General features: G+C 44.8%; 1 protein-coding gene across 2 annotated transcripts in view; it reads left to right on the top strand.

Annotated features, from left to right (window-relative positions):
* Positions 1 to 20,880, top strand: part of LMNA (lamin A/C) — a 112,915-nt gene that overhangs the window by 60,085 nt on the left and 31,950 nt on the right. For both annotated transcript variants that reach the window (XM_069218015.1, XM_069218014.1), the window contains exons 2-3: positions 17,390 to 17,546; positions 19,820 to 19,945. In XM_069218015.1, the coding sequence (XP_069074116.1) occupies positions 17,390 to 17,546; positions 19,820 to 19,945 (283 nt within the window). The remainder of the gene's footprint in view (positions 1 to 17,389; positions 17,547 to 19,819; positions 19,946 to 20,880) is intronic.

Raw genomic sequence — 20,880 nt, 5'->3', positions numbered from 1 at the left:
CACTGAAATACTTTGTGGGGCCCTCTTACGGGGGCCCCTGCCGTGCCCATGCCATTGGCATGGGCACGGCAGGGGCCCCCAGGGGCCCGCGGCACCCCCTACCGCCATCCTGTTCATGGCGGGAGAGCCGCCATGAACAGGATGGCGGTAGGGGGTGTCAGAATCCCCATGGCGGCGGAGCGCGCTCCGCCGCCATGGAGGATTCAGACGGGCAGCGGAAAGTCGGCGGTACACCGCCGACTTAACGTTTCTGGCCGCGGCTGAACCGCCGCGGTCAGAATGCCCAGCGGTGCACCGCCAGCCTGTTGGCGGTGCTACCGCCGACCTCCGCCATGGCGGTAATTACCGCCATGGTCAGAATGACCCCCTATGTCTCTGTGTATGTCGTTACTGGCTCCTCTATCCATGTCTGTGCCATTGCATGCGTGTTGTTCCTGGCATGAACCTCTGTTCATATCTCTCCATGTACTACTGCATGTACCTTTGTCCATGTTCCTCGATGTACTGCTACTCATGTCTCTGCCCATGTCTTTGTATGTGCCGGTACATGTGGCCCTCTGTGCCTTTATTGTTACATGTGTCTCTGTTCCGGGCTTTGTACATGCCACTGCACGACTGTGCCCATGTCTTGGTATTTGCCACTGCAAGTCCCTTTGCCCTTGATTTTTTATGTGCTCCATTAGGTGACGCTGTATGTAGCTTGTCACGTGCCTCTTCCCTCTCTACAAGTGCACCTGTCTCTCTCTTTTCACATGCCTCTGTCCGCTTCTCTGCTTATGCGGCTCCATGTGCTACTAGGGAGACTAGATTTTGAAAAGAAAAAAACTGGACAGGTTAGACATAAAAGTAGGACTGAAGCCATTAGTCGCACTTTTATATCTGGACTGTCCTGTAGATGAGTCTCGACTGTCTGGGGAAATCCTGGACGTCTGGTCACCCTGTGTCCTGCCCATGTTTCTGTACGTGCCATTGACAGTCAGCTGGCCCACACCTGGGTTTTTCGCCTCAAGTGCTACAGGCAACGTTACTAAAGCATGGACGTGTTTAAATAAATAATGACCACCGACAAGGGAGCAGCAGAGGCACCATTTTGATATCTTCCAGAGAGAAGCTGTTTAATTTCAGGCTGAAGGTGAATGCTGCAGATACAAAAACGCACTTACTGCCCTGAACACACCTGCACGTGGGGTGCGGCCGTCTCTCTCTCTTTAAGCTGACGCGGGTCGCCCAAGGGGTCATGGGAGCTCCGAGGTAGTGATAACAAACATTGCCACGCACAAGGAGGTGGGAGCTGTGCAGGAGATGAGTAAAGTAAAACTGGAGAGACACACCTCATGGACAGGACTGGAGACGGCTCGAAAGTCGAAATGTTCTTTCAAAAGAGACTATGGAGCGGGAATTTAATTTTAACTGCTGCTGAATTTCCGAATCACAAGACATTCATATTGATTGGAGGAACATAGGGCCATATGTACGAACACTTTTTCCCATAGACACAGAATGGGTAAAAACCTTTGCTACATCTGGTCCATGGTTCCTTCTCTGGTCTAAGGGATGTCAGGCAAAAGGATGTGATGTTGTGCTACTGGGTACGTGTATGGTGCAGCAGTCACAAATTGCTTGGCTTCTTGACGCTTTTAGAAGATATCTGATTATGTCTGATAAATATTCTTTCCCTCAGTTTCCCAGTCCAAGAGTCCAAGATTTCCTGCCCGTGCAGCTGCTTTCCTTTCTCCATCTTGCAAGTTTTGATCTCGTCACATCTGTATCTGCACTGTCGTCCTCTGTCTGTCTTTCCATGTTGTATCCCGGCTTGTGACTTCTTGTCCCAAGGTGTGATTGTCTTCCCTGTGTCCATGCCTCCTTGCCGCAGTGTCGGAGTGACACACTCCTAATGTCAGTATCTCCATGCCCCTGTGTATGGTTTCTTCCATTTCAGTGGCGCCATGTTCCAGTGTCAGCGCGTCCTTGCCCAGGTGTCTATCTTCTTGACCCGGTGTCTGTTTTTCTCTGTCCTGGTTTCCCTGTCTCCAGGCATCTGTGTCTGGGTTACCTGACAGTGTCCTTGGCTCTCAGTGCCACTTCCCATGGCTTTGTGTCCTAGTCAGTGTGTCTCCTAGAGGCTGTCTCAATGTACCCTATGTCAGCATTTTCCTCTGCCCAAGTCCTGTCTTCCAAGAATTGTCTCTACATGTTCGGGGTCTATTCCTCCGTGTTCCTGTGGACGTCTCGCTCATTACTTATGAATATGTCTCCTTGCCCCAGGACTGGGCTCTCCCTCTCCTGGTGTTGTTGGTTGGGGTCTGATTCTCCGAGGGTTCCCGCACAAGTGTCCTCTGCTTAATCTCCGATTGCTCACCGGCTCCTATCCAGAGACTCTGGTCCCCCGTCCCATAGTCTGTGCCTCCTGTGTTTGTGTTCCCTTGTGCCAGCATCAGTTCTCCTAATCCCATTTCTGTGTCTACGTTTCATTCATGCATTATGGCAATGGTGTGCAGGGCCTACCCCCGATAATACCATAGAATTGCATGATCTCGTCCAATATAGGTTATCTTATCTTGGCAATATATCATCAGCTTTTTTTGTATCAGTCGCTTTTAAGGTGACTTCAATTAATTAAAATATTCATAGAGTATCAGTCTTCTGCATTGCCAGTTACTTTTTTGTCTGCTGAAGCGGGAAATTAACGAACGAGGATGACTTGAGCCCACCCGCGACAGGCTGACGTGGCTCTCTGACATGGGCCTATTTTTAGACATTTACAGTAGCAGAGATTTGAATCTGAACAGATTCAGAGAACACTATGTACAACAGAACGAGATGCATTCTCAAGACGTAATTTGAAAGGAATGTGAGCTCCATGCGGGATGCAGGAGACGGAAAAAGAAAAAGTGCTTGGGGCAGCATTGTGATTGACAAATTTCAAGGCATTGCTCCTATTAGCTTAGTAGTACAGACCCAGACGGAACTATTAATATCAATAATGAGTTTCTCAAATTTGTGTATTTCCGGAAGATTTTAAAACCGAGTTACGGTATATTTATTTACATGTGGCATTCAGGATTTATGAGGCAACAAAGAACTGAATCACGCTACACGGCTGACTAAATTATGCTGCAAGGTAAGGAAACTATGCGGCATAATAGGTCATATTTTGTGACAACAATCCATTTTAACAAGCATTAATACTGTCTGGGCAAAAGTTTAATCTTATTAGTTCAAATTCGGCACCAGGATACAACATTCTGAGATGCCACCAGCTAAATTTTGCAGAAGGTCTGTTGCTAGGTGGTACCAAATGTGTGGTTTTTTTAACCAAGTTTTGATCTGGTAATTCCAGTGGCCCTGCTTGTGTGTGCTGAATCTCTTATAAGCCGATCATTAATTGACACACTACATTGTTAAGTTATAGGCAGGACCAAATTAATTTATGACTAAATTATGGGGAAAGAAAAGCCAAATTATGCGGCACAGTTCATGATAGCATTACTTATTTGTCATTTGTGCACGTTTACGCTGTCTGGCCAAAGGCTTCACCTCATTAGTAACAGTTTAACTCTCAAAAGCAGCAATAAACAACTGTGAGGTGACAGGTCAACCTTTGTGAAAGGTCTTTCACTACAGGGAAACACCTGCAAACTTAGTAGCATTTTATCCATGTGAGCTAGAAACAATGTTTTGTTCAAATCACAAATTAGTCAGCATATGATGGATTATGTGGCATGTGGCTCAAAACCAAAATTATCCCAAAAAAACCACAGGATCTCATAATTTAGGTGGCCCGTGCTATAGGCAGTGGCTCAACATGTGTACAGGATTAGAATGACTTGTATGGTGGCCAAGAAGGCCAACCAACTAAGCCAGCTCACATGACCACCTTATCAAGGGAATACATCAGGCAGACTGTTATGGGAGAAACACAGACATTGTATGTGGTCTGATGGTTTGGTTCCTGCATGTGCAGTTGCGATGGGAGTAAAGGCTTTGAGCGCAGTGGCTTCCAGGGAAGTGTTGACCATGAGTTTTATACACTTGTATCCTGGAAGGTGGAGAGAAACCTCGTATATGGTACTAAATTAATATCTTCCACAGTCCGGGATGGTCTGGTAGGGTTTACAGTCTACATGTTGTACAGTATTTTTGTGGGTTAAGTTGGCTGTGTGGGTTTTCAGTCTTGATTATTACTTGTGCAAGTATATCCAACACACGGGACCATGCAGGCTACGGACAGGAGACAGTCTGGAAATTGGACCTTGTTGGCTCATACGTCAAGGAAGAGAAGGTGTTCAGCCTCCCAGGAACAGGCGATTACAAAAGAGCTATGATCAGAGAGACCATGCTGCGGGGAAGCGATAACTTGGAGATCATAGACAGCAAAGGGCACGGAGACTGGACAAATACTGTGGTTATGTTGTGACATGTTTGAAAGGTGCATGTAGTGGTATAGATCAAAGCAAAAGGTGAAAAATAAAAGATGGTGAAAGGGACATTAAACCACCTGAAGCTGCAATTCTCAAAAGATGGGGCTATGGCCAAAATCACAGTCCTTAAAAAAACACTACCAGATATTTATCTTTAGCAAGGAAGAGTGTTTCCCCAGGTCTAGAATAACCTCAAGCAGAGGGCTTCGCCACAAGTAAGTTAAAATGTGTACCCCGGCCTACCACCATCCTCCTGGCTCCCACGTCCCCAGGTTTGTATTACAGGTAGCAACTGTGTGAGTGGAGTGAACAATGATAGTTTTCTTGCAGGCCTGCACCTTTTTACACCTGGGTCAGTAGGTTGATTTTTAACTTGTGTAGATGAGTCAGAGTTCACTTAGTGGGAAGGAAGGGGGTGGGTTGAAGGGCGCGCCGGGTACCTGCATGATTGAACGGTGATGAAGCAATAGGTTTCCCGCTCTTTACCTGAATTCCGTAGCTCTGTGGGTGGGACACATACCAGTGCGAAGGTGAAGCATCCTATACAAACACTCAAATTCCTTCCTCTCATGCACAATTAAGTTTGCGAGAACTGCAAAATATTTGCAGTATTGTACTACTGACTCAGTTAAAAAAAATTCAACCAATTTCTATACATTTCTGGTACTTTGCGCATCCGGTTACTGTAATTAAAACAAATATTACATAGATATTTCTCCCTATCTAACTTCTTTCTTTCTCCACTTTAATTCCTTTTATTTCCTTCATCTCGTTTTACTTTTTAGATTCTTTGATATTTTCTGTCTGGTTCTTTTCCTTTCAGTTTCTAAGACTTCACTGTGTGTTATAGAACCGACCTCCAAATCTCGAAGGAAGCTGACAGGTGGCCTCCATTTGTCCCTGGTCCATTTACCTTATATCTTCCTCACATTTATCAAACTGCCTCCAAATTCCCAGGATGTATATGACTTGTATTTCACAGAACATACTAAAATAACCTGGCAGAGTACTTTGTTCGAAGGCGTGGTTTAGCTGTTTATTGTTTTATTGTTGCGATAAACAACTGAACCACACCTTCAGTTGCTAGGGATGTTGTTAAGTGATGGGACATTGGTGTGTCGGGCAGATGTGTAGCTTAGTGGGGCTGTCATCTGATGCCACGAAGAGTTCAGTATAGTAGCAGGTAGTGATTTCGGTCTGTGGCGTGTGGTCTTATGACATGTGGTCTAGCATCAATGGGAATGGTGTAGTGCAGAGGTTCCCAACCTTTTGACTCCTCTGGACCCCCACTTTATCATTACTGGAGCCCGGGGACCCCCACTGAATCATTATTGGAACCCGGGGACTACCCACTGAGTCATTACTGAAAGCTGGTGACCTAACCTGTTAATATTATTTAATTTGCTAAGTAGTCACGGACCCCCTGAGGAGGCTTCATGGACCCCCAGGGGTCCCCCGACTACAGGTTGAGAACCACTGGTGTAGTTGTTGCATGTTCAGCAATATATTCGGAAATGCTTTCTACTAACAGAAGTTGCAGTTCAGTGGCTGGAGGTGTGTAGAGGCGTGGGATGCTCTCTGGTGCCAGGTGGTGTTGTATGATGGCAGGTCACGTGGTATACCTGCAGATCTGGGTGCTGCACCATAATATCATGTTTTAAATATCAGTACTATAGTTATGAGATATCTACATGTCACCGAGGAGGCAGTGCCTCAGTCCTGGGCTCTATCATGCTGCTCAGGTGTTAGAACAAGTCAGGCGAAGCAGGACTACAGCCCCCAGAAGGCGCAGGGAGGAGAAACTAAATATAGAACTACAGCACGGTCACCTCCAAGAAAGCACGGGGCTGTTAAACCAAAGTCCCTAACTGGGGCACAGTATGTTTGGTGATGCGGAGTTACAGAGAAACTTCAGGGGTGGGTAGAGAGCAGCAGTTCTCTTGGGTAATGATGGTGCCGTAAAAACAAATACTGCCAACCCCCTCCTCCCCGTGTCAATCAAAACTGTGCCCTGAAAGCTGGGACTATTTTGTAAAATAGATAAATTGATTAATTCCGCCCCGTGCCTCTTTCTTCCGCCATCCTACACTTTTGGTGTCTTAACCTCACGCCTTTGGTAGGTTCCTTAGCCCGACGTTGCCAATGTTTGTCACTGTTTTCCTGTCTTTTGCATTAAACAACAGGCCTATTTACTATTATGGTCTCGGTTAAATGCCAGCACCAGGCACGCAAGGAAAGGGTTAAATGAAATAAAAGAGCGAGCAAAAAGTGAAAACGTATAACGGATTAAAGTCTAGAATTCAAAACTGTGGTTGGATCAAAGATCTGTGCTCATTTCTCGTGAATGGAGGAAAGGCGCCTCGAGGAGGGGACGGAGCTCGCGCAGCCCGAGCCTTGCAGAAGCGTCTGGGTTTGCAGAGGTATTCATTACAGTGGGAGGGGGGCCGCCAGCCACCCACCCCTCTCTGATGGGATATTTTTTCCTATGTGAGTCACAGCCGCGCGCACTGGAAATTAAAATCTGATTCCTTGCAAAACGGCATCCTTTTGTGTTGATTTTGGGCCCCCGGGCGCGGGCGGAGACAGCCTTGGCTGGGATCCCCGCACAGCCGTTGTTACTGGCGTAAAGGGCCTCGGTGACGCACTTCTAGCCGCCAGGGAGGTGGCAGAAAAGTAGGACGTGTTCCCACCAAGATGGAACTCTCGAGTTTCCCACATGCGTGCGCGAGAGGCTATCCAAGTCCAAAGTTTTACTTTGCACAGTGGGACTTGTAGTTCTGTTATTCCAATATGAAATCGGGACTACAAGACCCTGGATACAAATAGAAAACCTGGCTGGATGAGCTCACGGAGTGACCTGGGAAGATTGAGAGTTCGCCACGGAGGTCTTTCCAGTATGGTGTTACGCACAACGCACATTATGTACAAATGTGCAAGAATTCACCCAGGAATTTCACAACTCTCACGCTTCCGGAGTTCAAGCATGCAAATTCTGTCCATGTTTTGCTTTGTATTCTGTGATTTGTGATTATGTGATGGGGCAAGCACGAAAAGATGTCCAAAAATACAAATCAAAAATGTGGCCTCAATGAGCTACTCACACATGCGTGGCAGGACAGGGGAACCAAGCGCAGTCCTGGCAAATATTCTGAAACCAGCACTGCTCCTTCGTCTTCCTGCTTTTACTCGCTTTCCATTTGTCAGTTCTCTCTCTTCCCAGCTCTACTCTCTCAGTTCTCTCGTCCTCTGGTGGTTTCTCTGTATCTCCTGTCTTGGAGCCTCCTCATGGCTGCTGTAATTAGGTGGGAAAAGTGCGAAGAGGCACCAGGAACGCCCAGGGGTTTCAAATATGGCCTACAGGGGCTCCAGCCCGTTGGAAAATGCTGCATGGAATAAAAAGGATACCCTGCCCCAGTCCCTAATTTGTAAATAAAAAGTGCCGGTGCCCAAAGCTCTCCTCTGAAAAACGCAGCTGTTGCAATTAAAGGCGCGAGCACAGAATACTGAGACAGCCTAATCTTGAAACGATGCTAGGCCTCTTTAATTTATTTACAGCCACTCTCTGCCCTTTCAGCTCTCTCTTGCAGCTTTATGCTCTCGCTCTTTCTGACGCATTTCCGTCCTTTTCTTTCTGTCTTTCCCTATGTGTCTTTTGCTCGTAGTGAATGCCTGATGTAGAAAAATGAGTGCCAAACACCTGCTCAAATAAAGCACTGCCATGCCCTGCACTCATGGGCCTAGCAAACTTGAGAACTTTGGGATTTGCACACATACGTTGCAATTCGATGCACGGGTGCCTCATTTTTAAGTATAAAATGACATTTAAGATATAAATTGACGTCTAGCAATTTCTCATGCTACAGAATGTTTTTTTTAGGGACTGTACCAACCCCATTGGAAACAACGCATCAAGAAGTTGAGATCCTGTGTGGGTATGGTCATTCTTGAATGTGACGTTACTGCGCCATAACACGTGTAGCCCACTAACGGGGAATAACCACTGGAACCATTATTTGGACTTATGTTTCGAATAATGTCACAGCCTATCCTCCCAGAATCTGCATGGGTCAGAACATAAAGGTTGTGGGTTTTCCAGTGTAGTCCTAATCCTGATTTAGCCGAAAGCTCGAGTTTTCAGCGGAAACTGGAATTATGCTGTACTCACAATGAGATGCTAAATATTAGAATAATATGGTGGACTATTGCGTGTGACCTAGATTTTCTCCAGAGGGTGGAGTGTGGGCTTTCAAGGATGGGGAACCCTGCAGGAGTAGTGGGAGTTCACAAAAGTTTGTAAGTCACTTTACTTTTCTAGATATGGCACAAAGTTTCCTTCTGTGAAAGGCTGGAGTAAATCCGTATCAAGTGTGGAAAGGGAACAGACATAAAATGAGCGGGTATGTAGGCGAAGTGGTTTCTCTGGCCTTCGCCACAGAGAAAAAGTAATTGAAAAAGTTAAGAAGCGCATTTGCATACGTGAGTATGCCTAAATGCAGAGCTAACAAACAATTCCCTTTACACTTGTGAAAAGGATTTTACTTTCCAACACTTTGGAATTAAGCAAATAATTTATAAAACACACCTATGACTGTTGAATCTTCCTCTGAGTACTTCTGGAAATCTTTGTGCATTCTACAAAAGTAACACATATACTCAAAATGTAGGCTCTATTCTAAAGGTGTGCATTTTTTACTTTTATTGAGGCTCGGACTCTCAGTTGTTAACGCGCCATTCCATATATTGAATTTTAAAAATTTGGAGAGCTGCTAAGATTCCAATGTCTCAGTTTGGGTTTTTACTGAATTGACCCTTACGAAACACAGTTAGTTATTGATTTATAAGAGACAGCCAGACCTGATTCAGAGGAGCTGTAAATCTCCTATCCATTAACATATTTATTGTAATAATGTACACGGAATAATAATATGGGTTTGTGTTTGGGCAGTCAGCAGAGAAAATTGCAGCGAGCTGAATAGTTGTGTTGCTAAAGCAAAGGTCTGATGATAAGATTTTAGAAGATGTCCTTCAGAACCAGGGTCTCCAACCTTTCCAGTAATAAGAGCTACAGTATTTACGCTCAATTAAAGTCTTCCAGAGCTACTAAAATCATTAGAGTCGTATTAGTGACCAGAGCAGACAATATTATGTTAGTGGCCACCCTACACGGGATCATTAGCTGTGATGACCTCAGTTCATCTGACAGGGTTCCCAGCAGTATTGTAAAAGTATGGTGTGACTCTCCATAGGTATATCAGTGAAAGCTGCAATGCCCCTGACACCAATTTAAAAATAACCCCAGTAATAAGTCTCCCCAACACTGCATGATTTATCACTCAAGCTTTAAATATAATTCGGAAAGTCAAACATTTTTCTCCAAACAGCAGCACATGAATTACAAAAGTACACACATTCTTATTGTGAATACACACTTTTTTTATTTTGATATACATAAATCGAGTCACTAAGGAAAAACCTCTAATTTGATAGACTGTGCACAAGGGATCTACTTACAGGTAGCTGGAGATCCACCAGTCACTCAAGAGCTACTCGTTGGAGAAGCCTATCTAAATCCTCATTGTAGACCGACAGCATGATACAGCTTTTTTATATCAAAGAGATGTTTTATTAAAATGGTAGTGAAGCAGTTTGTATTGTTTTTTTGCAGAGAGCTGTTGGTGTTGCACTATTGATCAGAATAGCTGTGTGCAGAGAACCACTTGTCAGCAGAGCCTGGGTTTAGTTTCAGTAGGAACCAGCCCACATCCTTGAAGTATTTCCAGTGGTATTTTTAGCATTGATTGCATTTCTTGCTGCTGAGGTCTCAAGGACAGGGAAATACTCAGCCAGGGACTGGGACTGGTAAAATTAGCACTGTTTGGGCATCCAACTTTGTTTCATCAGCAGCCCCAATCACTTTGAACTTTTAAAATGCCAGCGGCCTTCATTATAAGTGAATACCAGGAAAGCAAACAGAAACCTATTGTGTAGTTTTGTTTTTAATGTAGTGCTCCCTGTGGACCAGCAACATCTAGGCGCAGCAAACAGAAGCCAAGGCCTGAGAAGAGGCTGCAGAGATATTTACAGAACACCCTGTGCTTCATTTGTGCTGGTGTTGAAGATGGTGGGCCCCAGCACTCATTTTTGTGGTCAGGCCTTATTTTTACATCTCAGACTTTGACACAGAGCAAGAGAGAGAGAGCAGAAAAAGGATGAAATCAACAATAGGAAATGAGCGACAAAGGGACAAGTGTGGAATTAATAGAACGTTCAAGAGTGAGATCATGAGACAGGAAGTGGAGGTTGGTGGAAGACAGAGGCGCGACATGGAAACAGGACTAAACAGTCTGGCATTAGGCAGCGCCATTGGTGGGCTACCAAGAAAAACCTTGTTCCATTGCACTTTATATTTTCACATGCAAATTAAGCAATGAGAAGGACCAACATTGCACTGCACCCCTTCAACTGTATCAGGCAAATATGAGCACGTAGGGAGTTCTCTGCTTATGGCCATCTGGGAACCTTTGTTTTAAAGATACCCCTCATCTTTATCCCTTACAGTATATGCCTTCCACACCTATCTTTTTTATCACACATATTTTTCCCTGTCTATTTCTGATCTCATTACGTCTCTCAGAAGCTCTCTTTCTAGAATATGTATTCAATTATTCTGCACATTTCTCTGTTATGGGTTTCCCATCTCTCTTCCCGGCTTCTTTACATCTCTGTCCATTTTACATTCGAAAGAGCCAATGCCGCTCTCCAGGTGAATCGCCCCTCTCAGTGCCCCCTCATCATATTCACCTGTTGAAAGGGACAAAATGCCACCCACTTGCAGGATTTGAAAGCCTGTGGCCGCTCCTGGTGCCACTGTCAGAAAAGGCAGAATTCAGGCCAGAAGGCAATTCTGGAATATTTTAATACCACCCCATATTGTACTGAGCGATTAAGTGCTGTAAACGCACTTAACCCACTTCGAGTGGGTTTGATGGAATTCTCCACCAAGAAATTGTAGTTATAAATTGGGAACAAATAATTTTACAGCAGACTTTGCTTACAGTCCAGCAGCACAGACAGACCGAGTGCTTGAATGCTAAAAGAATATTCTGAAGCACTTTAACGTTCAATTTCTTTGTTTGGTCTCGCCTACCGAATGCCTGGTGACTGGCGACAACTATTGTACAGTCCACACCACAAAACACAAAATACTCACACATATTCAGAAAGGGGCTTTTGGACAGCCTTTGGCTACTGTTGGCTACTGTTCAGCTAGCATTAGGCATTGGCTAAGAGGAATGTCCATCACTGCTGTTTTCATCCAATGGCATTTCACAGAAGGAAACACCATAAAAGTAGGCCCACGCAGGGTTTTTTGCCATCATCTGACCTCTGCTTGTCGGTTGCTCCCAGCTCTTCCCCGTCCTAGTCTTGTTTATTTAAGCTTTTTTTTTTTTGTTAAGGTGTGGCAGCTGCGAAGAGTTGCTGAGCCACGTGCTTTAATTTTTGCACTTCAGCGCACTTTATTTTTACGTTACCATTCTGAATGCGCATCCACTACGATAGAATGGTAAACTGAAAATAAAGAAATATTGGTAGCGCTCATGGACGACATTTGCCATTTTAAGGTGTGACCTGTTGGTTTTGCCAAAGCTTATTTTACCAGTTGACTTCAGTTCTTCGAGGAGGCGTGTAGTGCCACATCTTGCGAAGGCCTGCGCCACATCTGGAATAGGCCCTGTGCCACATCTGTTAGCCTTGTTGTTGCACATGTGAATGGCACTGGATGGACAGCAGCATTGGGTGGCAAGTAGGTGGGGTCTCCAACACTTGCACGCTGTGGCTGGAGGGGGGCAGAGTCAGTGTGCGGTGGCCTAACTCTTGGCAGTGTACACTGAGACGCGAAAACTCTATTAACATCTGCGTTGTGAATACTTTTTCAGAGTGTTATCATGAAGAGAAAATGTGTTAACAGAAAAAAACGAGAGAGCATGAGACTGATGGATTCATCTGCACAATAGATCTTCCCTATGCTCCCACTGCACTACATGACCCTCCACCAGGGGGCGAGCTCTCTGAGTGAGGGAGCCATTTAGCTAGACTTGCACCATACTGCTGGTTTGATTTTTCTGATACAGCCCTTTTTCAAACCACTCTTGCCCCAGCAAGGCACTGGCGAATGTAGCACCCTCCTGATCCAAAGGTGCAACATCCAACTATTGCAGCAGATTGGAGGCCACTGTCTTGATAGATCCATGGACACCTTTGTAACTCCCATCACCGAGCGAACCGTCTAAATTCTCCACCCTAACAAAATGGCGGCACCTGAAACGGCCTCTTTTGCCTTGGTGCAGCGCCATCGAATCTCAAAGAGATGGCAAGTCTACAGACAAGTGGGCTGCAAACTGAAGCATAAAACAGTCTGTATGCAGGAGGGGTGGGCGGAATATGCCAATCCACCCGTGGAATTGATGGAATCTGGTGACTCCGCGGTGAGAGGGCTGCTTCTCAAGTCGATTTGCTGCACTGCCAGTATATTTTCTACTCGAGCGACAGCAAAATCAACTCAAATGGTTGTGTGTTCTGGCACGTTGCATGGTGCTGGCCATGGTGATTTCAGCGCTGCTGGAGCTAAATTGCAGCACGAGTAGCACAACATGCATATTTCCTCCCGCTGGCAGAGGTCCGCGGAATCTAGCAGAATTTTTATGTCACTATGCAGATTTCTGAATCCTCATTCGCAAAGAGAGATGCTTTAGGGAAGAGATGGAGAGATGCTTCAGAGAAGAGTTGACCGATGGTTGGAGAAGTGATATTCTGGAAGCAAAGGGATGCTTTAGGGTAGAGATTTGATTAGCTCTGCATAAATGTGCCTTGCTCAGCTAAGCAATGTTGCTGACACTGCACACTGCCCTTTTTCCAAAAGTCTGTTTTCCTGACTTGCAGCTTCAGTGTAATATCACTGCAGCCCATAGTCCTAAGATTGGAATTCATTTAGATACAATTTGACAACTCGGGTTTTTTCCTGCACGCTTACACCATGATTCCGTGGGTCGGAGGACAGTTCTGAGCCCTGCACAAACAGGAGTTTGCATTAAGAACTGCATTTTTTGTGTTACTTCAAGTGCAATTTTGTCTTTTGCATTTTTTTGGCACGTCAGGCCTACTGAAATCTATCAAGGTAATATCAAGAAGAAAGGCAAAGCATTCAGTATTTGTAGTGTTACATTCATATTCCACGTTATGCCTCGTTTCCAAGGTGAAGACTCGGAATAGGAACTGTTTACGGCACCGAGTAAATAACTTACCCTGATGAGATGTTATTTACCAGGTGCACTAAATACCACTTATGTTCCGATTAACTCAAGAATCAATCAGCACATGAAGACAAAATGTATGTGACATTGCACGCCCCTGCAGCTGGTCACACGCTGATCTCAAACCTTTGAGTTCAGTTCTGATTTCACCTTGTTAGATCCTCGCGTGTCCCCGTGTTCGTGTGAGTCGGTGAAGGATTGTTAAGTGAGGGTGTGGTTGTCTGGTGACTATGGCAGATTGTGATTGAAGCTGGGAGTGTCACACCTATTGTTCCAGTGCGTCTGTCATCCTGGCAACAGAATAAACAATGGATTCTTGTGTACACCTGACCCAGAGGTCGCTTGGTAATGTTTTTGCTTTCAGTTTCGTTTTGAAAGATCTCGGCTGCTGATGGTACCACCTTTTGACCTTGTGCACACCCACAGCGCAGTGCACGTGGCAGGAGGGGTGTAGCTGCCCTTAGCGTGGCGGGAGGAGTGGCACTGGGGCACAGGGGTGTGAGGGTCCGCCTCACCCCACTTCCGGCTGTCATTCACTACCACCCCGGTCGGTAATTGTGCCAATTTTCCTAATTTGCCTTAAGACCCATGCCAGTCTGGCTGTGCCACTGTGTGCCAGGGAGCTCTCTATGTTCCAAGCTTCTCCAGGGGGATGGATTTCCTAGAGTTTCACCCGCACATTTTGGGTGCTCTCAACAATCAAAGTGTCTGGTCATACGCACAAGACCCACGGATTTACCGTAAATCTTGTAATCCCAGCGGGGCCAGTAGTTTCAACGTTAGGACCCATAGAATTACCGAGGCTTCCGTAAGGAGTCTGTAAATCTCCGGTGCAAACCTAATCCACTAATTATATTCTGACCTGCTCAAAGGTTGGGCGGTGGGCGTGACTTTCTGCGATTACTGTACCTAATTGCTGTGCAGCTTGGTTATTCAGCAAGTTATGACCCACACACGAAGCAGGGCTGTCCGGCTCTTCCGACATTTTATTCACACACAGGATATATACTCAGAAATGCTGCAATGATTTTTAACACGCCAGGCAATTTAGCACGCTTAATTATGGCTTTGTACTTTTGTAAAGCGCAGATCCAGGAGTATTACTAGAGTCAGCCACAGCAAAATCCTTATGATTCGGGCCCTACGAATTTGAACTGAACATCATTTTATAAGTAGCAATGTGAGTAAACGTATGCTTGCTCTTTTCAAGTAGTACTGGAGCGCCACCTTGTGGTAGCCCGCTGTAAGTGTCCCCTCATCCGAACAGATCCATTAATTAGAGCGGGTGGCGGGGTTTGGGAAACCCTCTGTTTATTTTAATCTGAAATTTTGTTTTTCTGCCTGGTGGGGAGACGGCCCATCGTTTAGAGTCTAACCGGCTATCAGCTACAAAAATCTGTGCAATTTGCTAGCTACCCTTGTTGCGGACTCCTCTGCCCTGTAAAAGGAAGGCCGTTGTACTTGGTAATTGCAAAGCCCGTCATTTATAGCTCAGCGAAGTTGTAAAATGGTCGCCCGTGGCGCTACCCTGTAAGCAAACTATTATCAGTTCTTATAAACCAATTTGATGCAAATAATGAAGGATAAATACGAGGTTTTTCCTTCCGGATGCAACTTTATACTGACATCTCAACTAAAGTAATCTCTTAAATAGAGTTATTATCAACTTAATTTAACTGAGACCAAGTATTTAAACTCTAATGGCTTTTTAGCTTCATGTTTCTTACTAATATTACTGTGCTGCTATATTATTTGCTTATGAATGTTGTAGTGGTGACACCTAGTGGTGCACTGGATGAAAATCAATTTCATTTCCAATCATTGCCTGCTGGAAAGGCAGGGATGTCCAGAGTAGGGCAGGGGAGGCCAGATCTATGCTAGATGTATAGGATGTATTACCCTCAGCCATACATTATACGGATACTGCAAGACACGAGAGGCTATAGGGCAGAGGTCTCCAAACTTTTTAATGCCGCGCCCCCCCAGTTGAAAAATAAAAATAATTGGGCCCCCCTCAGAATTTTTCACAATTATTTTATAAACATGACAATGTTTAAATATGTCTAAACCTATTTAAACATTGCAGTTAAGTACTGTTACCTTTTTAAAACTGCAATAACATGCTTCTGCTTAAAACAAAGGACTGTTATCTGTGTAATATTTCTTTTGGCCAGAGTCTGGGGCCCCCCCCTGGGATCACTTGAGGCCCCCCTAGGGGGGCCTGCCCCCCAGTTTGAAGACCTCTGCTATAGGGTCATGGAACTACAAGTGCACTGCAAGTGAAGTACAAGAGAAATTATAGAAGGTTTTTTTTAAATGAGAATGAAGGCTCCAGTGTATCATGTTTAGGATATTGAAATCAGATAAACGTAAATACAGATATTCTAACTAGAACTCATCGACCTAGTCATCGTTTATCCCCGTCTGGGGTGGATCCGGCTCTCCCGGGCCTACTGAGGATCCCTCTACTGCAAACAATTGGGTGGTTCAGCTCGGTGGCGAAACTTGAGGGGACCCCCTGCAGAGTACATTGCCCCCCTTCCCCTCACCACCACCACACACCAGGCCCAGTCAGGAGCTTTCAGGCCAGGGGAAATTGTACTGCCCCGAGGGGGCCTTCTGCAGCTCGGGACCACCCCGCACAGAGAGGGGCTGCGGGGGCTATTGTTACGCCAGTGGTTCAGCTATACAGAAGACACTTTTTTCTGTCGCCAGAATTATGAGTGGCTGTTAAAATCTCCAGAATAAGAATGCCAGTTTCCATGGGTCTCGGTAGTTGTGGGGTTGAGAAAATAATAGAGGTTATAATATTTTTGGGGATAACATACTGATATGATAGTGAAAACACTACAGATCATCATTCCAATGGGCCTGGCGAACCCCATTGTGAGGCCCTTTGAACTGATGGGCAGGTCATAAATCCGAATATGTGTCCGGTTAAAGTGATAATTGTGTTAATGTGAACATTCTAAAGCAAACACTGCTTTGCATTGGATTGCCTTTATTCTCGAATCAGTGGTCTATTCCAAATTAAATTGTGATCTTTACCATTTAATACTATGAGTCTTTGCATCTTTAGTTTCACATCTAATGAGGGTGAGCTTGGAGTTAGTTCTCAGCAATCATTTTAAGCGACAAGTTTTCCCTTCATAACCTTTAAACCAGTGGTTCCCAACCTGTGGTCTGTGGACCCCTGGGAGTACGCAGAGCCTTCTCAGTGGGTCCGCAAGTGCTTAGAAAATTAAACAGTTTTAACAGATTAGGTCGCCAGCTTTAAGTAATGACTCAGTGGGGGGTCCACAGATTCCAGTAATGATTCAGTGGGGGTCCCCTGGTTCCAGTAATGATAAAGTGGGGGTCCACAGAAGTCAAAACTTTAACAATAGCAGCTTTAGATGCCCCCAGACTTGGCAACTGATCTTCAAATATCAGCTTCCAGAAAATTGGTAGAATCCCTGGCAGGTTCACTGCTGCCAGTAGATTAGCTTAGAAGTCCAAGTTGCTTCTTTGGTAGCCATGGGCCACGAAGCAACCTGCAGCCAGTGATGCTGAACTCACGAGTCACGATAATCACAGCCATGCTGACATCCTGATTTTTTTGTGTTTAGTGTTTCTTTACCTTGAGTTATTAACCAAAATGAATATTTTGTGTCCTAGGAACACAAAGAAGGAAGCTGACTTGCTGGCAGCACAGGCACGCCTGAAGGACCTCGAGGCGCTACTGAACTCCAAAGATGCTGGCCTGTCCACCGCCCTTGGCGAGAAGAGGAACCTGGAGAAGGAAGTCCGGGAGCTCAGGGAGCTTGTGGCCAAGGTACAGTGACGCTCTTGGGTGCTGTGACCACAGATGTAATCCAGGCCTTGAAGCCCCACAGTGAAAGCCAGCCTACATCCTATGACCTTTGCATGTCTGTTAGGTGTTCGGAGTATCTTGGGCCCTTCACCACATTTTTGTTATTCTTCCATCTGTGACATCCTCCAAGTTCACAGTCTCCTTCATAGGGCTTCCGGTAGGAAGGGTAGGGGATTCTGAATCCACTGCAGCATGAGCTGACATTTTGAGTTTTGAATTCTGCTAACCCACCGAGTCTCCCTAAAGATATATGACGTAGAGAGAAGGTCGATCCTTTCAAAAATCCTAATTTTATTTCTGGATAGCCACCCAGCTCTAGGTAGGGGTTGTGTTTTTTACAGGTCACCCTTCTGTTATCGGAGGAGAAAACAGGGCGGCCCTTCTTCAAATTAGACAGCTGCACAGTGATGGTTAGGAAACCTGCAGATCAATTTGTGTAGCATCACCTTTTTACAGAGTGACATGTTTTGATTATTACACTTTTTAGTGGCCTTATTTGGAAAATGTTATTTTTCTAGTTCATTCAAAACCTTCTTTGTTTTGGAAAAGGATTTATCTGAAATAAGACTGCTCAAGTGGGGTTTTGAAGACCTCAGCCTTGTAGTTTTTTTTAAAGATTTACGTTTTAGTCACGGAATATGAAGGGTTCCATTTGTGTAGATTTACCTATTTAATGGAAGAGAAACAACATGTTTAGGTGATACCATAGGTGTGACTTTTTTGGGACCATACTGTTATTCAGAATCGTCTTTAAGGTGTCCTTAGAAAATAATGAACATGGTCTTCTAACACTTTCTGCATTTGCTACTGGCCTCGAATTTTCAATGTAATCTGATTTATTTGGTACTAAAGTGGCCATAGCCACTGCTATACCAATACTGGGGATTGCTCAAAGTAAAGGATAAACCAGAAATTAGGTAGAGGAGACCCAAATAGGTAGACTATTGTGCTAATCTCCCTGAACATACTCAAATAGTAGGGTTACTCGCCCCACTAGAGCCATCCAGCTGGTCCCCCAACATGGCCTCATTAGGATTCAGTTTGGATTCCCCACAATCACAAAAAGGGGGAAGTATAAAGAAAGCATGTTTATGTGTAATCAGTGTTTAACCTTTACATGGTCTTGAGGTCATCCCATTTAGTCTGAACTCTTGATGGAGGCCTTACTAGAGGAAAGATAATGTTGCATAAGTGCAGCATTGGTTCACATGGGCAGTATCCTGGTGAAGTGTTTGTGGGCAGATGCACCTAGTGCAAGCCTCCTCACACATGTGGTGACCTCAGCCTTGCTCCTGTTCTCCTCAAATGAGAACCATGGGCCTGGATAACTGTACTAGCCTTTGTTAGCTCAAGTTACCCCCTTTCTCCTAAAGTCAAAAACTGTTTGTGTGTGTCTTATTTTTGTTTTTGAATTTATGTTTACTTCTAAAAGGCAGATTATTTGGGCCGAAACAATACACCTATTGCAAGAAAGTTTGTCAGTCTGCTTACATGCTGGTGTTGGTGCAATAATTGGTGTAAGTGGGATTCAGTCACATGATACAAAACAATGAGACCCTCCTGCAAAATATATTAAGAGGCGGCACAGGAGGAGTGGGTTGATAACTAATGCAAGTTAAATGGGCTCTGTGCCCGTTCCCCCTCCACCGGCCTTACAACACTAGCATAACTGGGGTACAGTGGGCCACTAAAAGGTCTAAAAATTGGTGTCACTGCACCTGCAGCACTAATGATAGCTGCAGCAATCCCCATGGATGTCCAAGGTCCTCATTTAGTCTTTCCTGCTCCCCTCCCACTCTATCAGCTCTATTCTCCCTTTCACATTTTCTTCCCTACCCTCTTCCTCTGTCTCTCTGTTCTCCCTTTCTGTCTCCCGCGGATCCATATTTCCTTCCACCTTTCTCTCTCAGTGATATCCTTATTTCTTGCTACTTTCTCTTTCTTTGCCCCTTATGCTCTTCCTTATCACTTTTCTCCTTCTTTTCCATCTTTACCCTCTTTTCCCAACCTGTAACCTTTTGCTCACTTTTCAATTTGTATCCTTTTTCTCTAGCTCTCACTTAATATCTACTCCACCCTACTCCATGAACCTTCCCTGAAGTGTAAGCAAACAGCTGTGGCCCAGGCAGGCACCCTCAATATCACATTAATGAAACACCACCATTACTGTGCAATGTATGAACATTGTAGCCCGAGCTGGTCAATGTAACTGGTGCCCTTCCTCCTCTACCTAGTTGGAGGCAAGCCTTGCCGATGCCAAGAAGCAGTTGCAGGACGAGATGCTTCGCCGCGTGGATGCTGAGAACCGCCTTCAGACCTTGAAAGAAGAGCTTGATTTCCAAAAGAACATTTATTCTGAGGTGAGTCCATGTATATATTACAACAATGGTCCAGTGCCCAGCTGGTGAGTCACTCTAACTCTACAAGGCCCCCAAGATGTGCTATCGTCTCTGAGCTGTGCATGTCTTCCATAACTTTTCACATATTGGGTTGGGATTGGTCATTTCCAGTTCTGAAGCCATTGTGTGCATGGTTAGTCATTCTGAGATTTTTTTTAATTTGGGAAATTCAAAACAGTATGATCAGAACATTGAGAGACATTTATTCTGATGGAGATGATAGATTTTTAAACCATATGTGTCATGCTTATAACCCCCCATACTAAAATCTACAATAATAAATGAAATTTTATTGCCAGAAGTTACCCCCTTTCTCCTAAAGTCAACAACCTAATGTCAGTTTCTGGTGTATCCACCTTCTCACAGCAGTGTAACTTCAGGAGTGTTCAGCCATGCTATAAATTCCCTGGCATAGTATTTAATGGAGATGTACTCTACGTTTTTCATCACTTGGATCTGGTTTGCTCCATGAAAGTTGTACTGCATGATTATAAGTCACTATATTGAAGTGGATAATGTCAAACTGCAACCGCATTGCATCGGCTTAACCACTACATCACAGAGCACGCTTATATTTCCTATTCCTAACTTAGCACGTACTTCTCTAGATCTACCATGCATTATAGTTGTTATGTCAAAGTATTTCATGAGATGTATGACATGCATTCTAATGTTAATCTACGTTGTCAGATGCCATCTTCAAATGTTAAGTTTTATTTATTCAGGTTTAGTGATTCCTGGAAACATCCAGTGTGCTGGTTGATGTGGTGTGGAAACCACAGACTTACAAGTGTGTCAGTGAAAAAAGTAGGCCGGGGCGGAGTGGCAAAAAAACTCAGCCACACTACACAGGCTTCCGCTAGCGGCAGAGTTTGGGTAAGTCGCGCTGTTTGCAC

The sequence above is a fragment of the Pleurodeles waltl genome, chromosome 12, assembly GCF_031143425.1.
Source record: "Pleurodeles waltl isolate 20211129_DDA chromosome 12, aPleWal1.hap1.20221129, whole genome shotgun sequence".
Classification (NCBI taxonomy): Eukaryota; Metazoa; Chordata; class Amphibia; order Caudata; family Salamandridae; genus Pleurodeles; species Pleurodeles waltl.
This window is presented reverse-complemented; position numbering and strand designations above follow the sequence as displayed.